This window comes from Lucilia cuprina, chromosome 6, assembly GCF_022045245.1.
Source record: "Lucilia cuprina isolate Lc7/37 chromosome 6, ASM2204524v1, whole genome shotgun sequence".
Lineage (NCBI taxonomy): Eukaryota > Metazoa > Arthropoda > Insecta > Diptera > Calliphoridae > Lucilia > Lucilia cuprina.
Genome location: NC_060954.1, coordinates 32,433,080 through 32,453,637, shown reverse-complemented (window position 1 = coordinate 32,453,637; position 20,558 = coordinate 32,433,080). Strand labels below are relative to the sequence as shown.

Here is a 20,558-nt window from a genome sequence, read left to right as displayed (position 1 = left end):
GTATAATTTATAATAATTTCACATGTTCAGCAATTATTGGCTTTCATTTAAAATTACGTATAAAAAGCCTTTTAAATTGTTTTATGGTTAACCGATTTCCGTTACGTCGAGTTAAATTTTTTACAAAGGCATACATACATATGTATTTGTTATTGTATGCAGTCATATATTTATGTAGGCAAATGTTTAACATAACAGAGCAAACAACTGCAATTTTTACCTATTAGGTTTAAATTAAATTTTATTGTTTTCCTAATTATTTGTACAAAGTTATAAACAATTTTTACACAACAAATAATAATTGTAGAATTATATCATTGTTTTTTATTTATTAACAATAAAAATAATATGGGATATATTCAAATATCCTTTTATTACTCCGATCCTTTTTTAAATTTTTCCAGACTGACTTTGATTCTTATAATAGTTGATGGACAACACGCGCTAATATTTTAAAAAACTGAAGATTTTTGAAATTTAGACAATTGAACTTGTGTGCGCTGTTTTTAATAAAATCTGAGCAGAAAAGGTGTTTTTGTAAATAACCGTGTATTTGTTCAAAAAGTGATAACATTGTCTTAACCCCTAAATATTATAAATTTTCCATATATGAACTTTCCTATTTTGAACCTTAATACATAACTAAACTTAATAACTGTCATGGATTTCTGGATTTTTTGTGACCTTTTTTTATTTGACTACAATCACACTATACATTACAAAAAAATATTTTTTACATAAGAAATAAATATTTTTTCTCGGAATTAATTTTTGTTTTATTAAATTGATTAATTTTTTTTACTAATTTAGTATTTTGTTTATAATTATTCCTAGAAACAAATATGTAATTAAAATAAAATTTACCACACTTGGAAATTATTTAGAGATTTTGTGTATAATCAATGGTTAAAGACACAATTCATTAGTTTATAACCACATTAAATATTTACAAATAATTTTACATAATAAAATCAATTGTATGTACATAGTAATGTGTGTATGAAGTAAATAAGTTCAATTTATAAATTTTTAAGCAAAAAATAAAAACTCATAATCCAAAATATTTAGATGATTTATAAAATAAATTTGTATATTTGGCATCATAAATCAAAAAGAATAAATATTGTTCTTATTCAACTTATTTATCATTGTACTATAAACTAACATTAAATAGTATTGAATAAATAGTAAATAATTTCAAAAATTTATTCTAAATTTAACATTAATATTTTTAGTAATTGTACAAAAATACACTTAATTCATATCTACTTATTAATGTAAATAGTTTTGAAATATGTGCGTATATGCTCATTTACCTTGATTGTGTTCCAACTCAATATTTTGGTTTCTGTGCATAGACTTCTGAAAGCGGTATTAACATATATTGTAAAATAATTAATGACAATATCGCTCAAAAATAATTTCGATTTTAAAATTAACAAAATCATTATTTTCAAAACAATATTTCTTGGTGTTAGATCACTATTAAAGTAAATCAGTCCTATACTTACATACATATATATATATTTACATATTAATAACTTATAAATCTATGTACATATAATTTTTAGGAACAATAAGTGTTTGGTATACTTTGGCATTTAATGTTCTAACATTAAAGTATTAAGAAAAATTATTTAAAATTTTCGAATTTTAATAATAATTTTGAGTGAAGGAGTGCAGAAAATTTATGAGGTCACTCGTTCAATTTGTATAGTGCTATGCTTAATGTTGTATTTTGCACTTCCAGCTAATTGTGTGGCTTTCATTAGGACTGTATTGCTATCGGTTAGAATATCTGAAATATCAAAACACAAATAATTACAAATAACATAAATAAATGTAAATGTATAAATATATTGTTTAAGGTAAAATGAATGGTCTATAAGTAGAAGAAACATTAAGGCATTCAGAATAATTAATTTTAGTATTCAAAGCATTGAAAATTGTTTTGTGCAATATAGGACAAAAAAAAAAAGAAAAAAGGAAACAAAGCATTTTAGGGATGAAATTTTCATAAATCCCTCTAAAAATTCTCTTGCTCTCCAAAGATCACAACTGAGCAAGCTGGTATCGATTGTTAGTCGCCACTGTAAGTTTGGAAATCATGCTAGACGCATTGGTCTTCTTTCCAATGATTTCTGTAGGAGCTGTTCAAATGAGGATGAAGAGGAGACTATATCTCATTTTCTCTGTAATTGTCCTGCCTCGGCAGAGACCCGAATTTGGACACATAGATCGGCCTCTTTTGTCGATCTATCTGAATTTTCGAATATGCAATTGGAACATCTTATGGCGTTCATTAAATTGACAGAATGGACGTGAACTTCAGTACTCCCATTAACCAAGACAACTATATCTGATTTCTTTCTTCACTTTTCTTCTCAGCTTTTTTCTATACACTCTTTTCTACTTTCTCCTATCTATACTTCTTACAGGTACTTTAGACAACCTAACCTAAATGATTGAGATGCGATGAATCCAAGTGTGGCCTCCGAATTTTTCCACCATATCTGGACTTTGAAAAAACACGCAAACTATATGAAAATCATGAGTTTACGAGCTATAGGTGAAGATATAACGAAAGATAAATAATATATATCAGATGTTAAGCATTTATCGTAAAATTGAAAGAATAGACTTTCATATAACACACAATATTTTATGAATGATGTTGTTTTGGATTTTTTAAAACGTATAATAATATCGGTCTCAGGATTTTGTCGCCATGTGTAATTTTTAGACGATGTTTTTACTAACAAAAAATGTGTGTAAGAGGTTTTAGGGTAAGCTATGAAGCGGACCTCATTAAATTTGTTATTTAAATTTGTATTCCTACGAAATACGTTTATTGAATCTTTATTACTAAAGTTATGTGAAAACGTGAACCGATAGCTCTTTCTATCGCTAGATCTTGTTTCGCTAGATCTTCTTTGAATCTAATAAGAACCCAAAGCACCTTTGTGAGTCTTAGACCAATATTTAGAACTGAAATAACCGAAATGGGAATATACAAATTATACATATTATTTAACAGTTGCCTTAAATATTTGATCCATAAAAACATTTTTGGAAACTTAGTCAGGATTGATCATGTAAAACTATTTCGAAAAAAAATATATATTTTTCCGTATTCAGTAGGAAGCTAAAGATAAATTTTCTTAATACACAACGATACACATCACTCCAACCGTGTTCTAACAAAATGTTTGTCCTGCGAAATACTCTAATGTACATACATACATACATAAATACATACGTATGTTCACATTCACAAGTGTTTACATTCGTATATATAAGTAGATAATATATACAGATTAATTATATGAATGTTTTAAGTAGATTATGATTGATGTTCTGTCTATTATAAACAATTGAAAGTTATAATTACCAATGACCAAGTGAACCATTAAAATGCTGTAATTTGAAGTGTGATTCCAAACATTCAAATGATGTACAGACCTACAATCATTAAAATGAAATAGGAGAGAGTAAATCATTTAAATCAATCGAAATATATTGCAATAGAAAACATTGAAATACTTACTTGACTCCTTCTATATTTAATAAATCCATTTCGAGATCATCTATTGATAGGCCCTGAGGTATTGAATCCATTATTAAATGCATTGATTCTTTGAATAAATTAATTGTTGTCATTATAACAATTATTGAAAACAGCAAAGTGCACAATGGATCAAGGAATACTGCTTTTGGCTGAGGATGAGAAATAAATATGATGAGATTTATTTATTATACGTTGCTTTAAGGTGCAATTGCTTATTGACTTACAAATATTTTAATTAATACTGATGCCAGAAATACACCAAAACTTTGTATTAAATCACCGATAACATGTATCATGGCTGCACGAAGATTTAAATTATTGTCATTTCTGTAAATTAAGAAATTTATTCAATTATATTGCTTTCAGATATAAATACATTCATAGTTTCAAATGCATATTACTGTAGCTGTCTCTAGTATGAAAGTAAAATATGATGGCACAAGGAAAGTACAACACTTTATCCTCTAGGAGAACTAATTAAACAAATATGTACGTCATAAATGTATGTATACTGAAAACATTGAAATGCTATACACAAACTTGGACGTGCTTTAAACTGGGGGACATAGCGGACCTAGGGTTCTATATTGAATACCCCAAAACAGAGATACACTACCGTTTAATGATAAAGTCTGAAGTTAGTACAATTTGCAAAGTTGGACGTGCGAATTTTGAGGACAGTGAAATTTTGTTGTTATTGTCAGGCTATCATTAAATAAGATCTAAATATACTGGTGATATTGCTCCGGATATAACATCCTTCACGAAAACTAACTGAAAATTTTTAGGAATAAAGTCTAGGAAAGTGATTTTTCCGAACATTTAACTATTATACATTCAGTGAAAAAACTAAAGTAAGTAATTTCGAGATTTCGATCAAAATGTACTCGAAATTTAGTAATTTCCCATACATTTTGATGATTTGAAATCAAGTAATTTTGCTTATAGCCGATTCAGACAGGTAAGATTTTATTTATAATTTCGAGCCCAAATTACTTTATTTCGACTCGGTCTGAATGGGATATTAATTTTTTTTAGAAATAACTTGAAATCATAACAAAGATCCCTATCAAAAAATAATAAAAATTTTAAAACAACATAAAACAAGTAAGAAATAATAGTCGGGCGAGGCCGACCATATATCCTATACCTGTTACAAAAATGTTAATTTTATTAAGTTTCCATAATAAAACATTTAAGTTGAATTGTACCTTGCCTCAGATACATTTAAGTCAAATTTTGAAGAGTGCTCTTTATAGGGGCTAGGGTCAAATAAGGCCCTGTAATTATAGAGTTCTTGAGGGTCATTAAGGCTAGTATAAAACTTGGTTTTACAGTTTTTTGTCGAGATACGAGTATTATAAATATAATTATGATCTTATTCGGCGGGTCCAGTTGTATGGGGGCTATGTGAAATAGTGGAATAAATCGTGGCTAAATCGGTTCAGAAAATTATTCTGAGCCGATTGGTATACTTTAAGTTGGGTATAGGACCAATATTATTGTGCGTTACAAATATCAGCACAAACCCAATATACCCCCCACTAAAGTGGTGTAGGGTATAAACAGCAAAATATAAATTAAAATTGTTTCAAAAATATAATATATGTGACAAAAGTGATTTACGCAAGTTTCAAAATCACCGGTCTGTACAGGTAAGATTTACTTTTTAATTTCGAGCTCAAATAACTTAATTTCGACTCGGTTTGAATGGTCTATTAAGGTTATTTATTGTTAATGAACATTTTCATATCATACAACATGCCCGATGTATTTCTTCGGATTGAATGGAGTTATATTCATCTTTTAACCCTGTCTAATCTAAAGATAAATGCGGAAAAGCGGTAAACATCTAGACCCCTTCAATTTATTGCTATGACAGATTTATGAAGTACTCTAGCTTTCTTGTATAGCTTATTTTTAAAATCGGAAGAAATATATATAATAAGTTTAAAAATTTTACAAATGCGATATATTTTACTTTGAGAGTCTTTGGTATTGGCCCCAAATACAAACGAATTTCGAGATCCAATTAAGTATTAGCAAAAGGAGATATAAATTTTTTTGTTTTAGTATCTAGCTATGTAATTCCGACCATTAAAAGTTTTGGTCGTTACATTAAATAAACATGTATTCTATTTTCTAGTGTTAATACAAATATATATTCAATTTAGAAACAGTTTATTGTCTCTTATATCTTGAAGTTGCAATTATTTTAAATATGTATGATGTTTTAGATTTCAAAGGAAATCTTAAATCAAATTATAAATTTGATTTGTTGAATTTTATATTAGTTCTATAATTGTATCTTTTAGCTTAACAATTTTTACCACAAATTGAATTATTTAAGTTAGTTTTTTTTTGCTTAAATCCTTATTCCTTTAAATAGCAAAATATAGGTACAAATATGGAAATGTTTACAAATTATACCATTGAGTATCACATACATATATTAATACATACATATATTAACAATAATACAATAATTTTGAATTATTACTCACTATTCAGTTGAATAAACTACTTAGCTCGAATTTCAATTCCCAACGTTATCAAATAGGTCAACAATCTTTTTCTTTGTCTATGAGGTATAAGTATTCCCACCAACAAAAATATGTAATCACCATAGATTAAGACGTTGAAATACTTAGATTACTGGAAGTATGCATGTTTTTTATATATATTGCGCGAATGCGCGATATCATTAACCAGTCCTGGAATAGTAGATTGGATTGCAAGATATCAAAGGCCCTGTGGCCATAACTTGATATGGGTGCTACCAAAATACTTATAGGACTGGAAAGACGCAGTCTAAGGATTCTGGGCACAGCTCAGTTAGAACCTTTGTCAGTAAGTGGGACAGTAGTATACCGGACTATTGCAGGTTATGCGAAGATGCGGAGGAGGTAGAGACGATCGAACATATAATCTGCCAATGTCCTAGGATACAAAACCTCAGGCTAAATTGGCTAGGGAATAGGTTCTACGGCGAACTGGGGGAAATTGCGGGACTTAACCCTCGCAACCTACTTTGTTTTGTCAAGGGAATTAGTCACTTCTTTGACTGAGTTTTATAGGAGGGCATGGATTTTCGTTAGTATTTATGATTATTTATGAGTCTGTTTTGTTATTATCTATTCACATATCCTCTTTACCTATTTTCTTTCTCTCTTATGTTGTTGTAGCGTTTTTGTCTTCTCTGTTTTGAATCTTCACTTCTTGAAGGGAATCACAATGGACCGACTCACTCTGCATAGAATGCAAGAACGTGTTTTTGTTACCCCTCTCAAAATTTATCTTGCTTTGTTTTATAATGATTCCCAAAATATTTTAAGTCTAGCGATGACCGATCATGAGAAACATCTCGGAAATATATTTTTTAACTTTTTGTTTTGAAATAAAATATCCAATATAGGGTATCGTTTGAAAGGGATTTAAAGCTGCGTTCAATGATGTATTAATCATAAATAACCGTCTGCTCATAATTGTCATATTCCAAAATATTAAAAATTGTTAGGTTTTTCAACAATAAAAATAAAATGTATGCACAATTTTGCGCACCACTAAACTTGGCTTCATAAAACCTTTCAAATAATACCAAATATTGTATATTTTGTTTAAGAAATGCTGTAAAATTAACAAATGAGAGTGTTATATTCGGCTGTGCCAAAAATTTTGTTTTATAAATCTTTTGTAAAATAAAGTGCTGTTTATGAATTATGACACAAACAACATTATTGTAATTGGTAAATCTTCAATTGCAAGTAATTGTAATTGGGTCAATTACACATTAGAAGTAATTTTAATTGGAAAAACTTCAAATACAATTACAAACAATTATACTCGGTTATTGCTAAATTAATTTTACAAGTAATTGTTATTGGCCATATAATGAATTACTTTGTGTAATCATTTGTAATTCTATATTCTCTACGAACGTATGTGAGTTACTGGAAACTGAATTCAATTTATTAGTTTTTGAAATTAAGCTAATGGCAATTGATGAATCCTTTTATTATTTATATTCGTCGCAGCAAGTACAAAGGTTGTAGAACATTTCTTTGCTCTAGTAACAAGTGGTCTATTCAATTTAAATATAATTGAGAATTTATATGATGACTCTATCACATATATCCCATTTATCTTTATGCAATGTTTTGAAAAGATTTAATTATTTGTTAAAGTATTATTCTACCACTAAGTTAAAAAGCTCAGTTAGAATTTAAATGAACGTACAGAAGAAACGATGATAACAAAAGCTGCAAAAACTGCTCTTTTATGTCTTGTACAAATTACTACATTGAAATAAATGGCCACAGAATAATTTAATTTCAATAAATTCTTACCCATCTTGTTGATGTTTCGACAAATTTCCGTTGAGCACCATTGGTGCAGACGACAATTCCATTGATGTTGCGCCGCCAGTGTCAATAGCATCAGTAGCATCGGCATCGCTGTCCGTAGGAAGTAGTGACCTCGTTGCAAACTCTGTATACAACTGCCCGCTATCATTACTGTGTCGTCGATGTAAGTTTGTGGAGTGTGAGTGACTGTGACCATGGTGATGACCATTATGATTGTGACTATGAGAATGACCATGAGAGGAACCAATACTACCTGCTGGTAGGTCGAGCACTGAGGTGTGTAAAATAAAAATCATACTGAAAAAACGTAAAGTGAACAGAAAATGGTGAGAAAATTTAAATGAATATTTTAACATTTCTCTGAAATTAAACGGCTCACGTTTTTTATTTAATTTTTTTTTGTAAAAATTTATTTAAAAATAAATATGGTCCCTTTCATATAACTACAAGAGGAAAAAAATACAAATATACGTAAGTTAATTGAGGTTGTTATTTTTAAAATAAAAAGTGCGGATTGGTATAATTTGACTCCTGCTACAAAATTGATCAATGCTCATTAAAAGTTGTATTGGAAATTATTTTATACATATAACTAAAACTAACATAACTCAGTTTAAAATTTATAGGTATGTTTGTATAAACAAAAAACTCCCTATTGTTTATATGTATGTGAGGGTGACACTGAAGTGAAAGTTTTTAATGTTGCCATATGCGGTGCACTGGATCTATGGATGTAATAACATTCTTTCTCTTTCGAAAATTTTGGAATTAAAACAGTATTGCATATTTATTTGGAATAAAAAATAAAAAAATTGGCGCAAGAATAAAATTGTTTAGAAACGTATTCTAAGTTTTAATAGATTTGCAGTTATTATTTCTGGCCACCCTAATATATTTAGTTAAATGCCATCAACCACATTACATTTACAATACAAGTATATACAGACATATGTTTGTATGTATATGAATAAACATATGTGTACATTAGGATGACGGTAAAATATTTGAATTTTTTTGATTTAAACGATATTCGAACGAATTATCTGTACCCTGGTGTCTAAAACTTACAAGCCGAAAATTTATTGAAAATAGGTACCTAAACAGATTGTGTAATTATTATTGACACATTATATTGAAAAAGTCAAAATTTATATTTTTATTGCCACCCTAGTGTACATATAAACACATATGTATGTATACATAAATATACATACATTTGAACGCGCACTCACACTTACATGATATTAATTAAAATTCCGATACCAGAAATGGTCATCATAGTATTTGCATCTAAATCATAGTCGTTAGAATAAATGCGCTGTATCGCCACTAAAACCAAAGTTGCGGTCAGTATCCAAATGCCCAAAATCGATACAATTGCGCCCATGACCTCTGTAAATAAAACAATTTCAATTAAACCTATTTACCATTTATTTACTCAAATCATTTTGATTATAAAACATAACATTAAAACTGCTTCAAAAAAAATTTACCACTCCAAATGTGAAATGATTGGATATGAATATAAACATCTACATTATTTAAAAACTCTTGCCTTTTCGGCTGGTTTAAAGATGTATTTATACTATTAAAAGTTTTAATAAGTTGACCCAGATTGTCTGCCGAACAAACCCGAATAACAATATAACAATCGACACAGAAACACTTTCTGTGTGTCTATATAAAGCTTGTGTGCGCGCTACAGTTTGCAATTTTCAAGAAATTTGATAAAATTGGCACATTCTAATCTTTTGAATGAAATTTGGCACATCTCCTCTTTTGGCCCAAGGGCGAAAGCTTTTGCAAATTGTTTAAATCGGTCCTTTATTTTAGGGCAAATAGGGTTTTTGGGCTCATAATTATGTTAAATGTTTTATTATGACTTAAAATCCTCTACAAAAATTATTAAGGATAGGCCAATATTTATGAACCTTCTTGTAGAAAATCTCCTTTTTTGTCGTCAATAAAATATTCCGGAATCAAGTAAAAAAACAAATAAAATACTTTATTATGTAAAAAATAATCCACATTTTTAGCTTAAGTTTGTTTCTTAGGTTCCACACTTGGGAACTTTAAAGTGACGACTGTCTTCATTCTAGTTACTAAAAGTACATTAGTGCACTGAAAAAATCCATGCCTAATATATACGAAAAATGTCGTACATTGTACGAATCGTTCGTTGTTTCGCACCACGAAATTCTTTCGTAATATATACGAAATTGTACGAAATTTTTTAGTATAATGCAAAATATTCTTGAAAAAATTTATTTACATAAATTGAAAAAAAGGAATATTTATGGTAAAATTTACGAAATATTAATTCATTCAAACATTTTTGTTCATTTTAAAATAAATTTTCTAATTTTAGTTCAAAGTTATTCTCCACACGAATTTTCAATTTTTTTAATGAAAATAATTCGAGAATAATATGATACTTTTTCTTAAATTTTATAACAATGTTGTAGTTTTGTTTAATCATAATAATATATAATTAATATTATCATGTTTAATTTCGCTAAAATTTAAGAAAAAAATATTACGAAAGGTTTTCGTACTTTCGTAAAAATAAAAAATGGTTTTATTAAATAATATTTTGTATTATTCACGAAATTGTTGTAAATGTTACGAAAATAGAAGTTACGAAATTTTTTTTCGTAAAGTTGAGCATGGATTATTTTCAGTGTGGTTAAATGTTAGTGGCACTGACTGCCATTTTTGGATGCATTGCTTCTTTGTAGAATTGCTGGGAACATTAGGACAACGACAATAACATCTTTATTTCATGTGAAATTTTGTACTTTATATATTAAGTATGTTATCCTTAGAGGGAATAAAAATTAAAATAACTAAACAGTAATCAGTAGATACATAAAAATGTTTTGTAAAAGAGGTCAGTTAAGTTTTTCGTTTTAACTCATACTTGAAGAAATATTCCATGTAAAACTAAAATAACTAAATAATAATCAGTAGACACATACTTTTAATGTTTATTTTCACTTACGTATATCTAAAAACTAAAATTTTGTCATTGAATATATATTTTGCAAAAAGTCGTAACGATTTTTTTTTTGTGGAAAAACTACTTTGACATTATTGTATATAATGTCGAATCAAATTATCATGACGTTATAAAGTGAAATTTTCAATAATATTTTAGGGGTCAGTAAAAAATCGTATAAATTCAAAATTTTTAATATCAGAAGTTAACAACTTTTACATTATGTGTATATCAAATAAATTTATTATGAATCTCGGTAAATTAATCCTCTGTTTATAACTCAATAAAAATTTCGTTATCAATATACATAATCTACGCATTTAAATTTTAACAAGTATGAATGTATAGTCGGGCGTAGCCGACCATATGATACCCTACACCAGTCAGTATGTTAAAAATGGGGATTATTTAAAAAATAAAGTATTTGATTTGTTTTTTAAATTTATTTCGGATTATTTTTAATTTTTTGACAAAAAAAGAGATTTTTTACAAGAGGGCTCAAAGGGGAGTGGGGCAAAATATGACCCTTTCCTTATGAATGCTGGTAGAGGGGGTTAAGTCGACTTCAAAGTTATTTATGTAGAATTTAAAAGTGTTATTAGTGTTTGTAAGTGAATTTTGATCTTTAAGTCATGGGGAGTTTGTATGGGGGCTAGGGTCAAATGAAGCCCAATCATTACAAAAACTATATTTTGTCGACTTTTGTTGACATAATAGATCATTTAAATTGATTATAAGCCCAAAGGCCCTATTTGGGGGGTACGGTTGTATGGGGGCTAGTCGAAATAATGGACCGATTTTAACCATTTTCAATAGGCTTCGTCCTTGGTCCAATTATCTTGAAAATTGCGGCCTGTACCTTGCGCACAAAGTTTACATGAACAGCCAGCCAGACGTATGGGCAGACATAGTTTAAGCCGATTGGTACACTGAAAATAATCCATGCTCAACTTTACGAAAAAAAAATTCGTAACTTCTATTTTCGTAATATTCACAAAAATTTCGTGTATAATACGAAATATTATTTAATAATACCCTTTTCTATTTTTACGAAAGTACGAAAACCTTTTGTAATATTTTTTTTAAATTTTAGCGATATTAAACATAATGATATTAATTATATTATGATTAAATAAAACCACAACATTTTTATAAAATTTAAGAAAAAGTATAATATTATTCTCGAATTATTTTCATAAAAAAAATTGAAAATTCGTGTGGAGAATAATTTTGAACTAAAAATAAAAAATTTATTTTAAAATGAACAAAAATGTTTGAATAAATTAATATTTCGTAAATTTTACCATATTTATTCAAATTCCCTTTTTTCAATTTATGTAAATTAATTTTTTCAAGAATATTTTGCATTATACTAAAATATTTCGTACAATTTCGTATATATTACGAAAGAATTTCGTGGTGCGAAACAACGAACGATTCGTACAATGTACGACATTTTTCGTATATATTAGGCATGGATTTTTTTCAGTGTATACTTTAAGCTGGGTATAGGACAAATATTTTTGTATGTTACAAACATCAGCACAAACCCAATATACTCTCCCCACTAAAGTAGTGTAGGGTATAAATATTTGTGCATAAGAACTGGAGGTAGTATTGTTTTTCACAAATTAAGAATATTTGATAAGATAATATCAATTGCACTTTGAATAATAAAAAATTTAGGATTCCTTTTGTTATAAAATTTTTAGTATGTAAAAAATTAAGAAAATGTTTCAATGGTTTTGTGACAAGAAAACCATTGTGTTGTGAAGAAGATCAATACAACGTTTTTATATATAAAAAAAACTAGAACTATAGATATTAACTTTGTTCCCTTTTAATTTAACCCTTTTTCAGTATTTTCTTCTTTATAAATAATTGAAAAATTTTACGATTGATTTAATTTCTTGCAATATTTTTTTAACACTAAGACGTTAATAAAGAACTACATATAGATTTTATAACATGAACAAAATCATTGTAAACTAGTTTAATTAAATGTTTTTAATTTTAATTATTTTACATACCAGGAAAAATTTTATAACTTCTTTTTCATGATAAGGAGCGCACAACAGGCCCAATAGTGGCCTAGGTGTATTTCTTCGGATTTGATGGTTTAAACATCCTCCTACTAACCTAACCTAAATAGTTTTAAAGGAACTAGTTCTTTGAAACAAGTAACACATTACTATTACAAAAAGTCAATGGAACGCATATTGGTTTCGAATGAAATTCTTAAAATCAGTTGAAACTAGTACCTAGGTTGACAAATTCAAACAAATATTACTAATTGAAGAACTAGTTCCAGAAGCTTTTTTAGAACCAGTTCGGAAGGTAAAAATTTCAAACAAAAATTACCAACGCCAAACTAAAACGAGTTCATGCTAAAATGTATGTTTTATAAATAGTTGTAAAACTAATACTATTTTTTGTAGGATGTTGTATTTCAAATATTTGTGTAAGTTTACTTCTTAAAATAAGTGTCTTCTAAGGATGTTTACATACCAAATCGTTTATATCCAAATGACATTTTTGCATCCGGTGGTTTGCTGCCCAACCAAATGGCTACTAGACCAATAACGAAACTAATACAATCTGATGCTAAATGTGCGGCATCCGTCATAATGGCTAAGCTTCCGGCTAAATAACCACCCAGAAATTCAACAACCTGTATGTAAAATAAAACACAAATGAAAGGAAACATAAAAGAAATAATGTTTCATATGTTCATACACACATATAGATATGAATTTATGTAAGTAGGTGTATTTAAAAAGCAATGAAAAATAAAACACAGATGAGTGCTTGCTATCTTCGATTGTGCCGAATATTATATACCCTACATTATAGAATTTATATTTTAACTGAAATAAAACGCTCATTTGTTTCCAACTAATATACAGACGGACAAAGTTAAATTGACTACTTAACTATAATACTCCACAATATATTTACATATCATATAAGGTTACAAAATTAAATTCTAATAATCACAAACAGAATAACATATAAATATCTAAAAAAAATTTATTGAATTTTTCGAAACCGGTTAATAATCCGAAGCAATTCCCTGCCTCTAGAATTGTACTAATTTAATATTGGATATGCTAAAACAGATAATAACATTAGGTACTATTGCAAATTTTTGTTGCTGATCTTTAATAAAAACTGAATTACAACAAATGCTAAAATGAAAGTACTTACCATAAATATGCAACACAAAACAATGGCCCATAGGATTTTTGATTTAGCACTCTTTGTTGAATTGGTCTTGAGGTTGGACGCAAATCCTTTTTGATTGAACAAGCAAACGCATTCAAAATCATACTGCTGCTGATAGAAAAATATATAAAATCATACAATATATAAATAAAATATTTTTTTTTTAAATTCCTAGAAATTTACAAATGGGACTAAATGCCGTAGGGAACCAGATTTTTATATTTACAAAAATAACAACGACATTGAGTTCAATTTGTATACCCTAAAATTGTGTTTAAAACCAATCAATCAAGTTCTTAATAAAATATTATGAAAAATGAAATAACTCCTTACATTTAGGGACTTTTGTCGTTATGAAATATCGCTTGCGCCCAGAATAAACGGTCCTATACACACCTTTAAGTACAGCTCTCAATTTTGAAGATAATGGGATACAATTTGTTACATGCATTACTTTTGATAAGGACGAATTCTATTGATAATGGTTTACATCGGTCTATAATTTCACATAGCCTCCCTATTATAGGACCATGTAAATTTGAAGCTCATTACTATGTCAATTATACTAATAACCCTACAAAAATAAGCACAACTACGTTTTATTATACAAGCATAAATGGTACTGCAAAACTTCGTAAAGCCATTTTGCAAAGTCAATGAAATTTGGCATAATTAACTTCAATGTCAACGAAGACCCCTACATCAAATTTTGCTAGAATCGGTTTATATTTGACCTTAGATTCCAAGTGTAGTCTCTATCAGAAAATCATTTTTTCATCTAAAATATATCAATATATCAAAACACATCATATATTTTAGATATACTTATAACTGGTCGGCCACACCCAATTATTCTTTTTTAATTGTTTTTTTTTTATTTTGAATTAAAATTAATTTTCGTTGGTTCGAAAATAAAACAAGTTATAGTGCTATATTCGGCTGTGCCGAATCTTATATACACTACACCAGCTACTTCTATGTTATAACTTTTCTAATTGATCAAATATTTGTAGAAATAAGTTTTCAAAAAATCCCAAAAGTTAAATCTACTACAATTAGAAAATTTATTGAACATTATAAATTTAGTAATTAGCATGTGTGTGAAAGATTTAGAGCTTTTCAAAATACAAATACATATATAATTTTGTTCAACACAAATTGATAATGCTCTTTAAATGCGGTTAAAGCGCTTTCAGGCGCTGGACCTAGTATAGGAGAAATATAATTTTTTTATACAAAACTAATATTTTTGCCAAATTATGTATCAATAGCTTTATTTGGTAATAAGTAATGTGCGTTTAAGACATTTTCGTAAAAGAACTTTATATGGGAGCTATGTCCAATTATGTATATAAAGACAAAATTTCAGAATTCTGTATCTATATCATTACCTGGTAATAAATATTGTGAATCTTAGTGATTCTCTGGACCTGGTATGAGAGCTATGATCAAATATGGACCGGTCGTAAAACAATTTTATAGTGAATTTATGTATATAAAAGCAATATTTTTGCTAAATGTATGGATATAAATATTTGGTAATGGGTTATGTGCGTTTTTTCTGATTTTCGGAAGGGAACCTTGTATGTGTGTTTTTCTAAAACGGACTTTATATGGTAGCTATGATCAATTATAGACCGATCGGAAAAACATTTCACAATATTATTTCTCTGTATTTGAGCAACACTTGTGCCAAACTTTATATGGATATCTTAATTTAGTAATGAGTTATGTGCGTTTAAGTTATTTTCGGGAGAGGACCTTGTATGGGAGCTATGACCAATTATGGACCGATGGAAAAAAATGTCTTAGTAATATTTTTGTGTATATGAGAAATACTTGTACCAAATTTTATATGGAAATCTTAATTAAGAAATGAGTTTTACGCGTTTTTCGGGTGGGGAACTTGTATGACCAATTATGGACCAATCGGAAAAAGATTTCATAGTAATATTTCTATATATGAGAACAATGCTTGTACCAAATTTTATATGGATATCTGATTTTAATAATGAGTTATGTGCGATAGTATAGGTATGGGAGCTATAACCAAATATGGACCGATCCAAAAAATCTTCCACAGTAATATTTCTTCTTCAATATTCAGGCCAATTCTGAATAATAAATTTCCTATCAGTTTGTCTCTTCTTCTATACTCAAAGCATGCAAAAGGGGAAAAACTCCCATTAACTTATATAAAAAACACAAAAAGTACCAGTTAAAAACAAAAAAATCCGTTTTATATGTTCTCACTTACTGCGGTTTCTATATACTTAGTTCTAGGTTCAATATTATAGAACACTCAAAAAGTAGTCCTTTTTGCTATGGGTCCAAAAAAATCTTATGAATTCTTAGCAGAAATGTTATGTTGCCATGTTCAATATTAAATAAGTAAGAAGTTATAGTCGGGCGAGGCCGACCATATAATACCATACCCCTGTACACGAATAAAATGTGATTTAGTTTTCATAATCATTTAAGTTGAATTGTACATTGCCGCAGATATACTTAAGCCATTTATTGTTTAATAAAACAATAATAAAACAAAAAAACAAGCCCTAATCGGAGGTACAGTTGTATGGGGGCCATGTGAAAAATGGCCCCATACAACTAAAGTGGTGTAGTTTATAAAAAATAAATTGGAATGATAAAATAGTATAATAAATTCTATGTTTGTGGAAAGATTTGATAAAAAAAAGAGTACAATTTTCAGATAGATTTTGGCGATTTGTTTCTACATCCATCTGGCAGCTTAGTTATACTACAATAATAAACCAAATTCTCTTAAATTTTCTCATTTTAGTGACTATAAGCATTGAATATCTCTTAGTTATTTGCGGAGAAAGAAGAATAAACCTGTTCGCAAATCAATCTGTAATATATTATTTTGTTTTGGTTACTTTTCTTAAAGAAAATTTGTTTCTTGTTTTCGTTGCTATTGATTGGTAAAATGAGTGATAAACATAAATAAAGCATTTTCCGGATTTTGTTTATCAAACGAAAAGTAGGTACCCGTACGAACTTGTATCTGATAAATATTTTTAGATACTGCAACTAATGAAACTAAATAATTATATCACAAGTTTCTTTCCAACTGCAGTAGAAATGCATTTCTTTTTAAAGATAAAAATAGAAAAAATAAAAACTATACGTACTTTATGGGCGAAGTTATTTCTTCTCTCTTCATTGTAGTTGTTGTTGCTATTAAAATTTTGTTGTAGTAATGGAATTTCCATTGTAAATTCGTCAGCAGCAGTAGCAGCGGAATCCAAAGGTGTCATTAAGTTGTTAGTGTTTGTGAAAATTATTTTACCGGTAGTTGATGGCGTATTATTGTCGTTGCTGCCGCTGTTGTTGTTGGTGTAAATATTTTGTTTTTTATTATCAATTATATTGTTGTTGTTGTACTGAATGAGATCTTCAACGTGATTATCACTGACTAATAATAAATCGCTGTGATCGTGACTATAAAGATTATCTGCAACAACATCATCATCATCGTCATAGAAAATTTTCTGAATATGATGTTTGAGTTTATGCCCTGAATTTTCGTGTCTTAATTGATCTTGATCGGTTGAATGATGATGATGTTGATGATAGTGGCCGCCCTTCCTGTTAAAGAGGCCAAAGTTTTCCTCATGGTCTGTAAGCGGTGATACTGTAGCGATTGTGTCGCTGGCGTTTGTCGTTATTGAATCATCATTATGATTGTGGAAATCACTATTTTTCAAAATATGATATTTTGACATGTTGCGTGCGTGTGTTGTTGTTGTAGCTGTAGTGTAGTTGCATGTACATAGATACAAGTGTTACTGTTATACTGTGTGAATGTAGTAATTTATGTGCTGTTGTTATTTTTATTGTTGCTGTTGTTTTAGGACAGATATTTTAATTTTTTGTGTTTATTAATTTATTTTAATTATTTAACGGGTTAAAAAACTACAATTTATTTGTACTTTTCTCATTATACTTTATGAATTTTGTTTGTTATTGTTATTATTATAATAATAATTTCAACTTTATTTTTTTATTGCTTGCCATTCATGCATTCGAAATTTCGATAAACATTTTATTTTGTTTGTTTTATGGTTAATACAATAACAATACGTATAAAAACAATGGATTTGTACACGATAGTTATTTTAATCAGAACTTTAATTAGTAAATTTATGAAATTTTATTTATGAAGTATTTAAAGAGTTGTTTATTAATATTTATGAAATAATTAAATACTAGACTAAACTGTATTATTTAAAATAAATGGTGAATTTATTTTCATATAATTTTTATCAAATAACATTTTTGCACAACGATATGTAAAAAAAAATCCCGCTGTTATACCATTTTAAACACTGATATTTTAGACACAGATGTACATACATATTAAAGAATTGGCATATCGTTTTGAATTAAGGTCCTAAATAAGGTGATAAAAGACAAATGATTATTTTACGACCGACTATTTACGACATAATTTTGAACGTTATTACAACAATTGTAGAATATAAGTCAAGTATATTTTCAAAATTCGTTCTATATGATATAATTTTAAAGTTCAAAAATTTTATTATTATTTTTATTTATATATTATTTTTATTTATTATTTATTTTTAAAATGGGTATTTAAAAATAAAAAAAAAATAATTCAATTTTATAAATTTTTCAAATTTATTCAATTTTATCGAAGTCGATATGCCGATTCAATTTGTTAGTTGCTAAATAATTAGTTTTTGTTGGATAGTATGATTAAAATCTCAATAACACACATACATATAAATTAAACGTTATTTCTCTGGCTACACGGAAAAATCACATAAGTTAGTTTTTATAATCTTTTAATGATAATATATATTCGTCAATAATAAACAAACATGTAAATTTTATTTACAACTGAAGATATTTTTAATCACTTGGAGAATAAATTTTTAATATCTATAAAGTTTTACTTTAAATATAAGTTTTATTGTTTATAAAAATTATTTTTTTTACACTACACTACATATTTCAATTACATTCAAAGATATGCAGATAAGTAAACTATGTTGTAGTTTGCAACTCAATGTTTAGTTGATTAAAATTTATGACGCTTTCAATTAACACCTTATCATTGATACTAATCTGAGTACATATGTATGTATACTGCGTTTGTATGTACTTATATGTTTCTATTTACTTTTCAATGTAGTTTTATGCTTATGGGATAATTATTTATTCACTTTGTAGTTGTTATGTTGTGGTTGATTACTTTTTGCTTTATGCAATTATTTATAAATTCAATTAATTACTATTTTTATTTTTGTTTAATTAATTCTACTTTATTTTTGTTATTTTTAATTATTTATTATTTGTGCACATTTGGTCACACGATTACGCGATCACACCTTAACGCTTCGACATGTTCGACTGAATGAATGAAAATAAATCCTAAATGAAAAAAGTATTTCAAATTGCTTTCATTCTAAACAACGATCGCCTGTCAGCAGGGCTGCCAGATTACATATTGCAAGAAAACCGTAAGTTTTTAAAGGGGAAAAAAATAAAAGTTGTTTTCAATTATTAATTTTTATTTATAACCTAGCCGGCCCAAAGCCATTTGCGCAAAATTTGTAATTTAACTTAGCACTATTGAGAATGATTCAACTATTTCCAAGTGGTAAAAATCTAGAGTCCTTTGCATCAAAAGCTTCTTATAAAGTCTCTTAACGCTTCTTAAAGATCTGATATACATTCTAAATTTCCATTTTTAGAATGGCGCGAGAAGTCGTTTTTCATGATATTTTTAATATAAATATACATAATAAAAAACTAAGACAAAACAGTAACGTGCATATCAGGGCCAAAAAGCTAAATTAATTTCAGCCGGTGAAGTCAATTCAACGACAAATGAATGTATATTAGATACATTTTGTAGTATTTTCCGAATTCTTTATTTAAATTATTTATATGGCAGCACTACATATGGGAACGATAATTTAGTAAAGAGTACGTTATCCAAAACTCTCTTTGATCAAACAATATAATGCTCTCGTTGGGTGTTGGGTGTTGGGTGATAAAGTGGCTCTTAAACTAAAAAATATAATTTATATCTACAATAACAAATGTAATGAAGAAAATGTTTTTGTGTTTTTGCTTTTGTTTTCGTTTTTATTTATTTATTATTATGAATTCGTAACAAGTGTGTAAGGCAGAGATGGGAAATACGTTTTCCAATCTTTAATGATTTTGGACAATATTCGTAGTTAAAACTTTATAATGTCTCGTTAGTGAATGAAGTAATTTTCATTAAATTTGTACATATTTCATCTACTATGAAGCTTGGAATTTGTTGTGAGTCTTAGAGAATTTCAATTATAATAGTACATTAGAACTTAAAGTCCATAAAGAGTCGACAAGTCTAATTTAT

At 28.0% G+C, this 20,558-nt stretch overlaps 1 protein-coding gene across 6 annotated transcripts; it reads right to left on the bottom strand.

Annotated features, from left to right (window-relative positions):
* Positions 1–1,063: 1,063 nt before the first annotated feature.
* On the bottom strand, positions 1,064–19,547 carry LOC111690924 (zinc transporter 8). Of its 6 annotated transcripts, none has more exons than XM_046955033.1 (10): positions 19,329–19,547; positions 17,311–18,307; positions 14,138–14,266; positions 13,439–13,601; positions 9,171–9,324; positions 7,915–8,229; positions 3,793–3,895; positions 3,548–3,717; positions 3,392–3,462; positions 1,064–1,798 (listed from the first exon to the last, which is right to left on the bottom strand). In XM_046955033.1, the coding sequence occupies exons 2-10, from the start codon at positions 17,902–17,904 to the stop codon at positions 1,689–1,691; spliced, it is 1,809 nt and encodes a 602-aa protein (XP_046810989.1). In that variant the 5' UTR covers positions 17,905–18,307; positions 19,329–19,547; the 3' UTR covers positions 1,064–1,688. The 6 variants fall into 6 exon arrangements, with proteins under 6 accessions (XP_046810989.1, XP_046810990.1, XP_046810991.1 ...); XM_046955034.1 differs by having other exon boundaries at positions 17,311–18,021; XM_046955035.1 differs by having other exon boundaries at positions 17,311–17,875.
* Between the last annotated feature and the right edge of the window lie 1,011 nt (positions 19,548–20,558).

What these genes read in the sequence shown, in the direction of transcription:
- LOC111690924 (XM_046955033.1), bottom strand. Translation starts at nt 17,904, where the DNA reads ATGTCAAAATATCATATTTTGAAAAATAGTGATTTCCACAATCATAAT. An exon ending in ATTTGGATATAAACGATTTG is followed by an intron (nt 9,325 to 13,438) that starts GTATGTAAACAT and finishes TTTTATTTACAG; the next exon opens with AGGTCATGGGCGCAATTGTA. An exon ending in TCGAAACATCAACAAGATGG is followed by an intron (nt 3,896 to 7,914) that starts GTAAGAATTTAT and finishes CTTAATTTACAG; the next exon opens with AAATGACAATAATTTAAATC.